Source organism: Acomys russatus, chromosome 24 (assembly GCF_903995435.1).
Source record: "Acomys russatus chromosome 24, mAcoRus1.1, whole genome shotgun sequence".
Classification (NCBI taxonomy): Eukaryota; Metazoa; Chordata; class Mammalia; order Rodentia; family Muridae; genus Acomys; species Acomys russatus.
The window spans coordinates 27,859,320-27,875,678 of record NC_067160.1 but is presented as its reverse complement, the minus strand read 5'-3'; the positions used below and the strand labels follow the sequence as shown (position 1 = coordinate 27,875,678).

At 41.0% G+C, this 16,359-nt stretch overlaps 1 protein-coding gene across 1 annotated transcript in view; it reads right to left on the bottom strand.

Moving 5' to 3' along the window:
- Window positions 1–16,359, bottom strand: part of Acvr1c (activin A receptor type 1C) — a 76,407-nt gene that overhangs the window by 4,870 nt on the left and 55,178 nt on the right. The window contains exons 3-8 of the mRNA XM_051166579.1: window positions 15,044–15,283; window positions 8,254–8,484; window positions 5,177–5,344; window positions 3,714–3,870; window positions 1,946–2,070; window positions 541–671 (exon numbers count right to left, since the gene is read on the bottom strand). Coding sequence (XP_051022536.1) covers window positions 541–671; window positions 1,946–2,070; window positions 3,714–3,870; window positions 5,177–5,344; window positions 8,254–8,484; window positions 15,044–15,283 — 1,052 coding nt within the window. The remainder of the gene's footprint in view (window positions 1–540; window positions 672–1,945; window positions 2,071–3,713; window positions 3,871–5,176; window positions 5,345–8,253; window positions 8,485–15,043; window positions 15,284–16,359) is intronic.

Here is a 16,359-nt window from a genome sequence, read left to right as displayed (position 1 = left end):
ATCCTGTTGTCAGAGACTGCCTGGGCCTCGGGGTTTATGTCATGGACGCATACTACCAAAGAGAATAAAATCCCTCTAAGGACAGTAAAAGAAAATGACAACAACAACAACTCCATATATGGGATGAATTAAGCAACTTCACAAAGAAAGAAATACAAGCCAGGAGCAGTGGTGCACAGCTGTAATCCCAGCACTCTGGGAGGCAGAGGCAGGTGGATCTCTGTGAGTTCAAGGTCAGGTTGGTCTACAAAATGAGTTAAGGAAAGCCAAGGGTACACAAAGAAGCCCTGTCTCGTAGGAAGAAAGAAAGAAAGAAAGAAAGAAAGAAAGAAAGAAAGAAAGAAGGACAGACTACATATCAGCTGAAAATCCTCACTGATGCTAATCTGAAAAATAAATAGAAGGAAATAAATGAGAACACAGGTTGTGTTGTTCTCTAGTGGATGAAGAAGGAGAAGAGAGGAGGAGGGCAGGAGGGATAGGCAGAGGGATGCCGAGGAGGGAGGAGGAGGAAGAGGAGGAGAAACATAGAAGCCTTACTTCACAGCTTTGCCACTGATTTGGGATATTTGGTCGGAACTTCTGATCACAAACAACCTTTCTCATTTCTTCTATCGAAGGATCTGAAGGCACCATGTCATAATAAGGCAACTGGTACTCCTCAACAATTCCTATAAGAAAATTGAAAATACATTTCCCTACATATATAATCAGCAATGATGTATATTTCAAACTAAATACCACTTACTTCTACTTATATCAGGCACACATGATACCCTGGCAAAGTGGAATCTCACTTTTGTTAAAATAATGTATCGCTATGAAACAGGCCACTATGTAAAGTAATATTTTTAATATAAAAATAATTTTTATAAAATGTAAAATTAATAAAATTGTCATATGTAATACATAAAATACCACATAACTGTATACAATTTTATAACAATATAAAATAAAACAAATATTGTCTCCAATAAAAATATGACTTTAAAATGTGACTTTATTTTTATAAGTTGCCATTATATATCTAATATATTAATTTCTGTAATTCCAATATTTATAGCATAACATCAGCATTTTATAAATAGAGTATATTTACCTATCAAAATAGCTTTTTTGGTTAAGGAATTTCCAGGTATCTGGCTCAGCAGATAAGGTACTGGTGCCAAACCTGACGAAATGATCCCAGACCCCACATAGTAGAAGGAGAAAATCTAATCTCACAAGCTGTCCTCTGACCTCAACATGAGCTCAGTGTATGGCATGTGGGGATACAACACACACACACACACACACACACACACACACACACACACACACACCACAGCACACACCACGAAGTCCTAAACTCACTTGCATCGTAGGTGTGTCTCTCCTTGGGGAATACTCTGTAAACTCCTTTATATGAGCATTTAACTGGTCCCCCCGCCCAACTGATCTCATTATATTGCATTAACAGGGTCCCCTTACTAACTTCCAAGCTTGGGGAAGCTGTAGAGGGGGAAAGGTAAGCTGTCGTTCACTTTCCCACTCCACTTTATCTGCCCTAGTGCTTTACATCACAGGAGAGAAAAGAGGGAAGGCCTGGGAAACAGAAGGCTTGCAGTCCTGCCACTTTGACAAGTCATTTAGCTCATTTGGGATAAGAGTAGGGATTTCAGCTGCTTCCAAAGTCCAATGAGATAATTTTCAAGTGAGTCAAAAATAATCTTTATGGGTATCAGAATGATCAGAAACTGTCACCCACATCTAAGCGTAATTCAAAAGACAACCCCCACACACTCTCCACAGCATGCTCTACTTTTGCCCCTGTAAAGAAATCACTGAATGGAATTCTCTTACCTATTCAGAAACTATTCAGTATACTGAGGGGGAAAATATAGAAAATTATATCTTGTGCTCAGAGTCAAGGAAAGGGGAACAAAGGGTATTTCCAAAAGCTTACCTCCAACTGAACACCTTCGAGCTATTTCCCAGTAAACTAGCCCCACAGAATAGATGTCAGCTCGCTTGAAGGACTCAAAGATGCTCACATTCATTGTATCATCCAGCATTTCAGGAGCCATATACCTTCAAAATGTACACATTGAGATTCGGTCCAGTGAAACACAATTTTAACACATCGTGTTACAAAACATGAATTAAGATAGCTCCCATCAATTTTAGAGGAGCATCTCAGATACCATAATAGGGTGAAATTAAAAAGAAGACAGTTACTGGCTCAACCATCATTTTAAAAAAACATTTTAAATGAAACTAAAGGTTACGCAATTTCACATTATGGCAGCCTAGTGCTTGAAAAGAAAAAACCGAGAAGGTCAATAGGAGAAGAGCTCAGCAACAGAACAGAGCTTGGCGTCACAAGAATCTGTCACGCAGATAAGGTCCTTCTGAAAAACAGGGTGCATCACTCACCCCAGGGCGCTCAATAGCCAACACAAGGCATTCCACAAATACCTTCTCAGAATAAAGAATTTTATTATATACCGTGACCAAGAAAAATATGGCATAGTTCAAACAAAGCTTAATGGAAGAAGTCCTAGAGTCACAGGGCCTGACTGAGCCTAACTGGCCCATAAAGAGTTGGGTGTTTCTCCAGACTCTACACTCTTTGGCTTCCTTTCAAAGTGTTGGGTTCCCCCAAGGAAACCAGCACCCAAGCCTTGCCTGAGGGTCCCTTTTGTAGGAATAGCAAGAGGATTGTCCTTATTTGGAAAAGAAAGGCTTTTAGGGCTGTTCATTCTGAACACACTTGCCTGGAATCTCTCTGCCCACTTGATAATGTCTACCAGAAGACAGCAAATGGCTTTCAAGCACTGTCCTGAAATCTCAACTGGCTTAGATGCCAGCTCTATCTCCTTAGAAAAATCTCTATCTCGAGCGCTTTAACATGTCCAGGAAACAATTTTGGTCGTTGTGATTTCAAGGCCAAGAGCTCTGGAATTAGGAAAAAGTAGCATCAAGCTGGGAGCCCAGGTAAAGGAGATGGCCATAGAGTAGCTGCAGAGCCACCTGCTGGTCAACAAAAGAAACACACCAGACGGTTTGTGACTGATGAGCCTATCTTAGCCACAGCTGTGCGAGCTCCTTTTACTCCATGCTTCCCCCTAGCGTTATTATATTCTGCTCCTTGAAAGTGGAGATTGTATTCAAATGCGTGTTACCTCAAAACGCATCCTTCTAGGAGACTAAGAACAGGTGCAACTATAGGTAAAATATAAATTGAAACACAATATCTTTGTGGATTAAGGGCATAACTATAACACAAATGACTTTCTTATATATCATCCCTACCCTACCTATTCCAGTACACTGTTTTTTTTTTTTTTTTTTATGTCTTCTTTAAAGCCTGAGCCTGTACAGCAAGCCCTGAATTTTAGTTCCCCGATGAGGCACAAAGATGCTGAAGTGTCTATATAAGACTGAAGTGGTTTCTTTCCTCCATCCAGAAAATGCGTCACATCAGTATGGCGTGCCATTATCTCTTCACCACTGCTCTGAACTAGACTCTGCATACAAACGGCTACGTCACCAGGACAAAAAGACAACCCTCCCACTTTGTAATCATTGTGGCCACGGGCTTCTCAATGTCACCGGAAGGACTTATTGCTTTTCTAGGTCTACCCTTTTTCACATTTGGATGCACACAGGCACTCATGGCATTGGACCCACCATATAAACTCTAGTAAGCCACCAATGAAAAGTTATCTTACCTCTTAGTTCCCACTTTCGGATTCTGGGGTATGTCTATAGTGTTCATGATTGAATCATGTTTCACAGCCAGCCCTAGATCAGCTATGGCACAAGTGTCACATTTCTTCACTAAGATATTCTTTGACTTTATATCTCGGTGAGCAATAGCAGGCTTACCTACAAAGCATAAGAAAAATGTATTCAGCTTTTGACCCTACTGAAGACTGGGGTCTCCTAAGGCTTAGCTCAAATGCCATCTCCTCAGATATATTGTCTCTGACTGCACCCCAAGTCCAGCAGAGCTATGGAGAGATATGCAGGCTCCTATTCGGAGTCCGAGCTAAGTGAGAGCAGTCTCTTGCTTTTGTTCAAGTAGTTCCAGTGTGCAGAACACCAGGTGACAATTACGAGCATTCATCGCCAATTTGTTTAAATAAATTACTTAAAGTTATTAGTGTGTGTGATCCACAATAGGCGAGTAGCTTCTAACCAAACAGGTCTCAAAATATGACTACGCTAGACTACCAAATCTCAAGTGGAACAGAAGATGACAGAGGAATCCTTAAAACTACCATACATCGACCTGTCAGGGGCATGTCACCATGTCTCCACTGACTTCAATTAAAACCATATAATGAGGCAAATAGAACAAAGAGCATTGTGAAATTTCAGACAATAAGCTAGACATTAAAGGTACTTTTAAAATGTAGAAAAAACATTATTGTCACTACACTGCATTAGAAAAAAGTTATAAAACCTTTGCAAGCTGCTACTCATATTAATATTTAATTGGCTAATTAGTTTCTTGAAGTAAACAATTTTTAAATATATCAATGAAAATCTTTCAATATTGAAGTTATTAATAAATATAACCTACATTTACCAAAACTTGGGGAATCTCAATAATTTTTAAGAATATAAAGAGGTCATTGAACCTAGTGGCCTGTTTAGGCTAATGGCTTTTGAGAGTAAGTTTTCTGCGGGCTCAGCAAATCAACAAGGCAGGATCTATCATTCGGCTTTCAAGTATGACTTAGATATTCCTTCTTATCTTTTTAAGATAGTCCCGGCTTGGTATGGAAGTCACCATGTAACCTGGGATGGCCTCAAACTCATGGGCAATCCTTCTGCCTCAGCCTCCCACCCCCAGCTTCAGATATTCTCTCATGGTCACATCACCTTTCCCAATTATATTTTAATTCTCAAAATCAAGAATTTATATCACCTGCATATGTGAACATGCGGCCTTTGCTACCAAAACCAGACCTCCGGGTACACAGGGTGATGGCAAGGATGGAGCCACTGAGGATAAAAATACACCCTGAGTAACACGTGTGGTTCGGAGAGTATGAGAAAGTCGTTCGCACTGTGACAAGAACCTCACTTTTGTGAAGTTGCTCCATTGTCCCCTCTGTATTTGATGATTATAAAGAACTAAAGTAAACTCAATACAAAGGTCAGCTTTTGGAAAGGAGATGCATACCTTGAGTACCAACGATCTCCATGTGTAGGTGAGCCAGACCACTGGCTATGGAAAGCGCCAGCTTAACCATTCCAGCCACGGTGACTATGTTTCTATTCAGATAGTCATACAAGGAGCCCTGTTCGTGATACTCTGACACAAGCCAAAGTTGAGTCCAAGTTCCATTATCTGACAAGAAAACATGGTTTGTTGTGGTCAGTATTTAAAGTTCATCCGTGGCACTCATGAAACGAAGGTAATTCTTTCAACAGGAAAGCTGAAGTTAGGGAAGTATAAAACTCTCAATGACTTATTGAAGATGTGAGTGTGGCAGAAGTTTCCATCGAAACAGGAAGTTGTGAGAAGTTGTTCTAACAAGTAAGTGATTCTGTCCCTGAGTGCTGTCACCAATAGTTGCTGGTGACAGTTACTGTAGTGTTCGGGAACCTTCTGAGAGGTACACTGTGGGAGAAACTTCTGAGAGGCACATTGACTTCAGTATAGCCTTTTCCCTTACTCTTAAGCCTTTAAGAAAGATCAACGCAATAAATACAATAAACTTACACCAACTACTATCACTACAATAAGAACATTGACGTTTTAACAATGTCCATGGACTTTGTCTTTACAAATAGGAAGTTATGAGCTGGGCACAGTGGCACACACCTGTAATCCCAGCACTAAGGGAGGCAGAATCAGACGGATCTCTGTGAGTTCAAGGCCAGCCTGGTCTACAAAGTGAATCCGGGACAGTCAACGCTACATAGAGAAACCCTGTCTCTAAAAACAAACAAACAACAAACAAAAAGAAATAGGAAGTTATGGACTCCAAACAGTTTTATAAAGAGCCAAGTACTAGGATTGATTGCTACATAGTCACAGATAACGTGCTCATTTAAACAAAACTAACCCAACTGTTTTTCAAAATACTTCTTAGCCAACTAGGACTTGGTCTGATGCTTCTCTGTGTGGCAGAACTTCAACAATTAACTGTAGCTTTCTAAGCAAAGTGCATATGACAGTATGGTCATCTCTGGCCAGTTCTGGAATTAAAATAGACGCTACAGTAAGCACTTTGCTTAGATGCTCTCCTGCCAAGTGCTACATGGTCAGGAGTCAATATAATACTAGAAAGTTCACCAACAACCCACCACACACTAAGCCCACCCTCAGACTCCCTGAAGTTGACACCCATGCCTAGCTATGCTCTCTCACAAGAGCGTCTTTGTCCGACCCCAGGTCACAATGTAAAACTGTGACTGTTACATGAATAAAGAATTTGCAAAGATGAAAGTGATATTAGAGACCATTTTGTATCTGAAAGAGATGACTGATAAGTAAGGCTATGACTAAGAGAAGCCAGTTAAATGGAAGGAAACCAGAATGGCCTTCTCAGGGCACTGTCATTAAACTAGTTCATCCGGGTGCTGCGGTGACCTCGCTGCTGATAACCTAACAGAAACCTAACCTAACCTCAGCTCAGGACAGCAGAATTTTGCAAAGTAGATTCTTAGCAGTGGAACAAAATGACTGTTTTTCAAAACTCTGGATATAGTATTAAAGTATATGTCCATAAGAAGTTGTAAAGCAGGATTGGGAAGATGGCTCGGCAGTTAAGAGCACTAGTTGCTCTTCCAGAGGACCCAGGTTCAATTCCCAGCATCTACATGGTGGCTCACAATAGTCTGTAACTCCAGTTCCAGGGGGTCTAATGTCCTCTTCTGGCTTCATTTGGTACTAGGCATAGACATACATACGTGCATGGAAACTACCCAAACACATGTAATAATAATAATAATAATAATAATAATAATAATAATAATAATAATAATAATAATAATAATAATAAGATGATGATAGTGGTAATGAGAGAACTTGTGAAGACCTTTGCCTCTCAGCTAATCTCAACTTTATTCTCTTTTTTTTACAAATCAGAAGTAGGAAACAAAAGTCTGGTCAGAATGTGCAATATTTACCAAACTTCCCTTTTGCTACCTTAACAAATAATAAATAAAAGCATGATCATGTTTCTATTAAACAAAGTTAAAGTTTTTTTAATTTTCCAGGCAATAGGAGATGTGCAAAATTCATAGATAATTTAGTTTAAATTCTTGTTTTTTGATGAGATTGTAACTGTGGCTTCACCAAAGTTCTTCATAGTATCTGATTAAAGGTTTAATTTCATTCCTGAACTGATTTTCCTCACTTCGGTCTGCATTTCATGTGTGTGTGTGTGTGTGTGTGTGTGTTTGTGATGTGTGTGTTTGTGGTGTGTGTGTGTGTGTGTGTGTGTGTGTGTGTGTGTGTGTGTGTGTTTGTAAAATGATCCCAAGCATTTTAGGAAGAGGAAAGAGACAGAGGTGATCCACTACCTGCGTCTCTCCCTCACTATCCCAGCACATGTACAATAGTTTGAGAGCACCGACTTCAAATACCAGCTAGGTGATCATCTGTTTTGCTCTGGGACACTAAAGAACTAACAATTAGTCACCTGTCAGGGTTAAACTTCAAATTCTGAGGCATGGACAAACTAACAATGATAGCAAACTCCACTAATGATCTCTTGCCCCATTCACATTCTCACACAGTCTAGTGGGGACATTTGCTGAGAACTGGATACCTGCAGACAAAGCCCATGATATAACATAGATTCCATCCCCAGTGATAAACAGCAGCCGTTCAAAATTCAAATACCGACCATCCCACTGCCCAGCATACACAAATGCTCTCCACATTCCAAAATGCCTCTGTCTAGATCTTTCTGTGAACCAGAGTGACTAAAGACAGAACAACTAGCCCAGTTGACTTTATTCTCCCCAGGCTGGCTCCAGTGGCAGATGGCTGATCCCTGCCCAGTACCAGTTATCCTCTATGTTAAACATCGGCTTCTCTGTGTCATCATAATTTCACACCTATCATTTGCTGCCGTGTTCAACTGCTTAGCCATGGCCATTTACATGTGGCAAAGAAAAGAGAATATTTTTTAATAATAAAGAAGATAGGATTTTTATGTCTTTTCCTGAAACAGAGTGACACCTCTCACTGGCAAGCAATCCGACATTGGTGCTGCTTGCCAGCCCTGGTGACAGTGACCTCACCTTTGTTGTCAGCCGCGATGAAACCAAGGATGTTTTCATGACGCAGCATCACCGTCTGATAAATTTCCGCCTCGCGAAACCAAGATCTTTCATCTCGGGAGGAGAATATTTTCACAGCCACGTCTTCCCCACACCACCTTCCATGCCATACTTCCCCAAACCGACCTTTTCCTACGATTTCTTGAAGTACAATCGTTCTTGCAATTGTTCTTTGAACCAAAAGAGGCAGACCTAGTCAAAGGAAGGATGAACAGATTGTACAAACAAAAGTCACAATGACAGTCACTGTTGCATGAACACCAAACACTCAAGCACTTTAGTGATTATATTAAATTTGAAAGAATAAGCATCATTACAACAAACTGTGGTGCCAGGACACGATCTGTAAATGTCCTAAATGATTAATGTCTTGTCTCTTATTCACAAACAAAACTTTGGAACACAGCCTGCTGCTGCTGCAGGTATCTGATTTCTAAGAATTGTGGCAAATCCTCCTGAATTTTCCCATGAAGCCAGTCTGACTCAAAGGAAAACATCCGTAACTCCAGGCACTACTTCAAAAGGGAAAGAACCCTTTGTGATATTTTTTAAAAACAAAATTAACATGTGCATATAAGAAATCAAATTCAATGACTGAGTGTTGTCTGGGAAATAAATAAATACAAGGAAAATATGTTCTGTGAATAGGTATAATACTCTTAATTTTTTGTTGTTGTTGTTGTGATTGCCTTGAGACAGAGGCTATGTATCCCTTGATGGCTGGGCCTTCACTATGCAGACCAAGCTGGCTTCAAATTCACAGAGACCTGCCTGCTTCTGCCTCTCTCAAGTGCTGGCACAAAGGTATATACCACCATGCCCAGATGGGTTGTATATATTTTAAAACAGTATCTCTACTTCTAAAATTCAATCCCATAGAATTAATGCAAAATGTAGATAATCCATGTAGAAATATTAAATACATTGTTACCTATAGAAAACAAAAAGGAAGCCTTTCAAGTGAAGAAGACAATTGTGAAATATGGTGCAGAGACAAAAAGCAGAGATAAGTAAAGACTTGGGCTCCAGTTTCAACTGTGTCATGTAATCACCACGGACATGTTATTGAACTCCTAAGAGCTTTAGCACTGCTCTCTGGGAAATGGGACAGTATAAGAGTTAATAAGGAAGTTAGGCAGCTAGCGCTGTACCTGACATAATGCATGGTCAACAATGGTTACCCTCTTAACATTACAGCAGTCTCAGAATACACTATATAACCCTGATGGCGCTGCTAGCAAAGGGTATTCCAATGACACCAGAAGCTACTTGGCTACACTGTTAATTGAAAATAGTACAGTATGTTTTATCTCTATAAATTTGTAGCTTTTCAAACTATGCATGGAAGAGAAACTGAACCACAGCATGGAATCAGAATGAGTTATAATATTCTTTCTTCTCATTTGTTGACTTTTCAACATAAGGCCCGTTGGAAGGTTTTATTATTCCTATAGTTGTATCATTAGAAAGCAAACGGTTAAAGAGGCTGCAGGCTGAGAGTATTCTAGAAAATCAATTTGGTCCTTGTCACTGTCCCCAGGTGGCTGGAGAAAACAATGTCCATGTGGCTCCTGGGAGCATTGTCCCTTGCTCCAAGAATGAGCCAGTGTTTACACAGATGTTCTCTGCTCCAGCAGAACCACCCACGATGGTAAATAGGCACAGACTATAAATTCACTGGTATGAGCCTCAACAATTAGTCACCAAACCCCACAGTCCAAAAGTTCTTTGGGGACCATCTGGTTCAGCCTCATCATCCATCGATGAGAAAATTGGACGCTGTCAGTAATCAGACCTGAAGAAGGTCTGCTGCTGCCCGAGGCTGCCTCAGAATGCTTTGTGCCCCATAGCAGGACAGGTCTGTGGGAAAAGAGACATCCCGCAAAAAGTATCTAGGGTTATCTTTGTACGCTGTACCCAATGTGTTTGGCACAAAGTGACGCTACTAATTACTAAGTCAAAACTCAGTGTCCCCCTCCCCACATTACCATTGACAAAGAAAGAAAAGAACCCGTATGGTAGTGTTTTCACACTGCAGTACATGGACAAAGAGTAATGTGAAAGTGGGTCCGTGGGGTGAGCAGGAAGAGACAGTGAAAATGAAGGCTGCTACACTATCTTCTGAGGCAAATAACAAATGGATCTGAGTAGTTTCTGTGCTATACAGCTTTAGGCTGCATTTGAACAGAAACTTCGCCTCTTGCTGTGTGTTCATTTTAATCTTTTCACCAGGGATTGTAGAAAGCTGGGGTCTGGCTTGTGTCACCATCTGTCAGAATGCATACCGTAAAACAAAGGGAACAGGCTTCCTACGTCCTTAAAAGCCGCCTGAGACAAAGCCCACTCTCAAACAGACTCCAATAAAACATCTTTTATTTTCACTTTGTAGGCTCTCCGTCTCTTTGAAATTTGTCCCTGACCTGGTCATGGATAAGCTTCATAATCAGGGTTTTTCAATATCTGACAAAGCTGCCTCAGCTCCAAGGTCACCGACCAATTGAGAAAGGCTGAGAAGAAGCAGACAGGTCCAGTCCCCTCCCTATGGGCAAGCTATTATGGAAGAAGCTTTGCTGAAGGTAAACCTGTTCCCTGATGACCAAAGGCATGTGCTTTTAATTTTTTAAGTGGATTTTCTTTTCATATATATATTCTGATCCTAGTTTCCTCCTCTTTCCATGCCTCTTATAACCTCCCCACTTCCCCGCCCCCAAATCCATACCCTCCCCTCAGAATTTAAACAAGCAGGTAATAAAAAGACAATAATCAAGGAGGTCACTGCCAAACGAACTGGCTATACAGAGACAGAATGCCTAAAACTTGTTGCAATTTGTCTTTAAGGAAAAGTATCCATAAGCAGAGCCTGGGGACACAGCTCTGGGACCTAAACAACTTGGGATGCTGAGGCAGGGCTAACCTGGACAAGTTAGTGACACCTTGTGACCATTGCCCTCACACAGACACACACACACACACACACACACACACACACACACACACACACACACACACACAAACACACCCCCCTCAGAGAAAGATAACCTGCCCAGCCTGTGATGTGTGAGACCCTGGATTCAGTCTTCATTGCAAAACAGAAAGAAATGATCAAGCTTGGGCATGCTTCCTTCTTCCTTTCATAAAATGTCTTAGAATAGTCTCAAAGAATCTCAAAGAATCCAGAAGCCAACAAATTCATATCCATGCTTGAAGATAAACTTTTAAGAGTATTCAAAAGGTTAATGTCCATTTTTCTTTCATTTTGATTGTTACATGTATAATACATATAAATATATAAAATACAACCCAATGAGTCCATTAGGTATTTGTTTAAACACAGAACTCCGTGAGATTTGGCAGGTCCGTGTTTATTGGTGTTGTCCTTGTTCTGTCTTGTTCAGGCAGCCATATAGTTGAGGTACCCCAGGAGAAATTTCCCTGCCATTTCTAGGAGGCACAACCTCACAGCTGACTTCCCACTCCTCTGGCTCTTACTCCCTTTCCACTCCATCTTCCCTGAGCCTCATGTGTAGAATTATGTTGTAGGTATATGCCTTGAGGCTGGGTATGCCATGATCGGTGTTTAATGAAATTTGAATGGTTGTAGGCCTCTTTAATGGTCTCCATCTACTAAAGAAAAAAAAAATAACAAGCTTCCTACACTGATCTGGGTCAGTGCCACGTGTCGAGATTTTGTTTTTCTCTTCAGATCATGAACCCTTCCTACAAAAAAAAAAAATTGTAATTTCATTTATTTATTTGTATGTAGAATGAGGGCACCATAAGGATTTCATGGCCAAAGAACAATCTGTCAGGGTTGGCTCTCTCTTTCTATTGTGTGGGTCCTGGGAAATGAACTCAGGTCTTCAGGCTTGGTGGCAAGCACCTTTACCCAGTGAGCCATCTTGCCAGCTCATTACTCCTTTCTTAAATTACAAACCTAGTCTTCTGCTTCTTAATTTGCATGGGTTTGCTTGGAGAAGAAATCCTTGATCAGATTCAATACACTTAAAGAGCAGAAAAATGAACACAATGACCAAAAGCAACTTGCGGGGGAAGGGGTTTATTTGTCTTACACTTCCAGGACACAATCTATCCTTGAAGAAAGTCAGGGCAGGAACCTGGAGGCAGGAACTATGGAGAAACACTACTTGCTGGATGGCTCCCTGGCCTATTCTTTTCTAGCTTTCTTGTACAGCCCAGGACCATATGCCCAAGGATGCTCCTACCTACAGTGGCCTATGCCCAGCTACTTCAGTTAGCACTTAGGAGAGTTCCCCCATAGAAATGCCCAATGGCCATCCTGGCCCAGGCAGCTTTTCACCTGAGGCTTCTCCTTTCAGATGACTCTAGATTGTGTCAAGTTGACAATAAAAACTACCTGGGACAGTACCTAATATCATCAAGTGAACTACAATGTTGCGGTGAGAAATACACAGAAGAATGGTCCTCGGAACATTGTAAAGGAATGTGTGGTTAAGGCACATGCCTTTAGTCCCAGCACTTGGGAGGCAGAGGCAGGAGGATCTCTAAGTCTGGAACCAGCCAAGTCTACAGAGTGAGCTTCAGGACAGCCAGAACTAATCAAACAAACCCTGTGTTGAAAAACCAAAAAGGAAAGAAAAGAAAAGGAAAGAAAAGAAAAGAAAAGGAAAGGAAAGGAAACAAATGTGTTTCTAGAAATTGAGCATAAGCCAGAGAGATCTTTGGAGCTGGAATGTTACCAGTCCTCAAAAATTCGGGGTACAGTAGATCTCAACATGAAACATCCAAAGAAGCAGAATTTGAATACTGGGGAATATTGCTATTAAGAAAAAACTATGTAAGTCTGCTATACAATGACATAATTTGTATAACAGCTTTATATGCTTTGTAATTGCAAGATTTTCCTCTCTTGGTTTCCTCCGTTTAAAAAGAAAAAAGTCTCACTTGATGTTATAGTGACGGCATAGACCATTAGACTCTTTGGGTGAGCAAAATCTTGTTCCTTTCTGATGCATCCAGAGTGCTTCCTGTTAAATAAGGGCGCCCATATGAATGTGATGTTGTTTTTTTCTTGCCTCTATTAACTGTATCTTCCTGGCTACTGCTCACATCCACCAGTGGGAGAGTTCCTCAAAGCTGTGTGTTTTATTTTGTTTCCTTTCCTTTCCTTTTTTGGTTTTTGGGGTTTTTTGTTTGTTTGTTTGTTTGTTTTTGGTTTTTGGTTTTTGGTTTTTCGAGACAGGGTTTCTCTGTGTAGCCTTGGCCATCCTGGACTCACTTTGTAGACCAGGCTGGCCTCGAACTCACAGCGATCCGCCTGCCTCTGCCTCCCGAGTACTGGGATTGAAGGCGTGCGCCACCAGGCCCGGCTTTGTTTTTTTTTCAATGCAAGCTTTTGCCCAGGCTAGTCTCTAGCTGGAGAGGTTCCTACTGTAGCCTCCTCACTACTGAGATTATAGACAGGTACCACCATCCCTGGCTGGAGTAATGACACCACCAATGATCCTTCTAAAACAAGGAGAGTTGTAAGAACTTCTGAAGTGTGTACTCCTGGTCATATTTCTGCAAAGCCAAGGGCTAAGGATTTCTGGAAATTCAGATGGGAAGAGAGGAGTCCCTATACCTTCAGGGAAACCTGCTCTGCTCTTACTCCTCTTCCCTCCCCTCCCCTCCCCTCCCCTCCAGTGTTTTATGCTATGAAAAAGACTCTTCCTCATCGGAGGTCCGAACTCATTAAAGAAGGAAATGTAAAGTTGGGATAACAGTGAGTAGATAACCTGGAGCCACAGAAGTCAGGCAGGAATGCTGTGAGCTTCCTTCAGGCTCCCATTTCTGGGTTTCCAGAACATAATACTGATTTAATTCCAGGGCAGCTCCTTGTTAGCTTCAAATGTACATCTTGGTGGATGCCTACGGATCCAGAAGGCCTTGATGACCACAAACAAATATGCACAAGAAAACTGCTTTGTTAACCATTTTTCCCATATTTCATAGACTTAAACCCAACCCCACCGAACTGCTCTGTTTCCATTAAACAGACCGAGAACATGGCAGTGATGGCTCTGACAATGAGCAGGGGTGCAGAACAAATGGAAAGCCAAAACAAACAAGGAATCAAATCCCAAGGTGTAAAAGACACAAATTAGACCCAGGAAGCTGCAGTGGACATCTGAGAAGGCATTTTGACAGTTTTCTTCCTCATCCAACCACCCCCGCCCTAAAGCTTTCATACAGTATATTTTGATCATATTTTCCCCTCCATCAACTCCTCCCAACCCAACTCAATGCCTTCCCTCTTATTCTTCTATCTGCCTCTTGGTCTGCGAGCATGCATACATACATATGAGTGTGCACGAGCGTGTGTGTGTGTGTGTGTGTGTGTTTGTGTATTTGTGTCTATCTATATTTGTGTGTCTGTGTGTATTTGTGTGTATGACTGTCTCTCTCTAAAAAGAAAAAAAGGAAGGGAGAATGGGATGTAGTGTTATGGAGAGATAAAGGAGAAACTAAAATGAAAAGATTTCATGTGGGTAGGAACAGGGTAAGGTAAAGAAGGGAATGCGTGGAGGGACAATTAATCCTAAAGGCCTTTTAAAAAGCTACTATCGTAGACAATTTGCTCATAATCCCTAAAGAGATTTATGTTCATGACTTTATTTATTCTGTACCTCATGGAGCACTTCAGTTGATGAGTTTACATTGGACACTCTTATCAAAAAGGTGGCTCATTTCTTTTTAAACCAGAGTTTGGTTACTGAAAACACACACGTACCAGAGCCTGAGCCCGAGGCAGTGGCATCATAAATCAGATCTCTGAGTGTTTTTCCAGCGTTTACCAGGCTGTACTCTGCCAGGGGCTCCTCCACGTTGTGTCTCTTGGTCTTCCTGTATGTGCACTGGCGGTCCTGACACGCCCATATTGTCAGCATGGCTGCTATGGACAGGAGGCAAACAGGCACAGTGATAACAACTGTCAGCTCCGTGGGGCCCAGCCTAGGGACATTTGGCGATGCTGCAGTTCAAAAAGAAAGAGTGAGAGGAACCATAAATCAACTCATGTAAAATATCTTTGACAATTTCTTTTTTTTAAATATTATTTTTCTGTTAGGGTTTATTTATAGTAAACATGGGAGAGTTTTGCAGTAAATCTAAACTCAAAGATTATTTTATTTTTGAGACAGGGTCTTATGTAGCCCAGGTTAGCCTGAAACTATGTAGACAAAGATAATCTTGAACTCTTAATCCTCCTGCTTCCAGCTCACCAGTACTGGGATTATAGGCATATGCCACAAAGCCTAATGATATATATATATATATATATATTTCACAACAGAACCCATTCATTACTTTGTATGTAGGTTGGAAAATAGTTTAAAAGTACTAACATTAAAAATTATTTTGGAAATTCAAGTAGAGTCACCAAAATAATATTGGTGACTACACCAGAATACGCTGTCACAAATGTATAGATCTAAGTTTATTGGCAAAGACCACAATGAAACCAAAAATAATAGAAAAAAAAAGTGGCAAGTAGCTGCACCTAGGACAAAACAATGAGAAGGAGAGATAAACCTGTTTTTGTTATGATCCCAAGTGTGGGGTGGGGACCAGTCTTGTGAGAACAGATGAGGTTAATCCACTAGAAGACAAACCACCTCATGCAGGAGCTTGATTGTTGCCAGCTGAGAAAATCTGTGAACAGACTCTGGAAGGAAATATATAAATGAACCCAAAACTGGAGCCAGGGACTTTGGAGACTTGGGATAGTTTTGGCTGTTCATCTCTCCACTTCGAGCCACTCCTAGAGAGAACCACTCGAGGGAAGACTTCAGGGCTCCGGGCTCCTGCTGAGGTTCCGGGTTCTGGCTGTTTCAGGTTCCAGCAGAAGAAATCCTGCTGATTACGCCAAGAGAATCGTGCCTCGGAACTGATATCCTTACAGTTTTGTTATTCTTTAATCCTCTTTTCCTATTGTTTCAGTTAGTCAGGTTATCAGTGATGTACACTCGGTTAATAAGTTCATAATAAAATATATTAGTTTAAAAATTGAGCCTACAACAATGGGAGGCAGGGTAGGATTATGGAAGC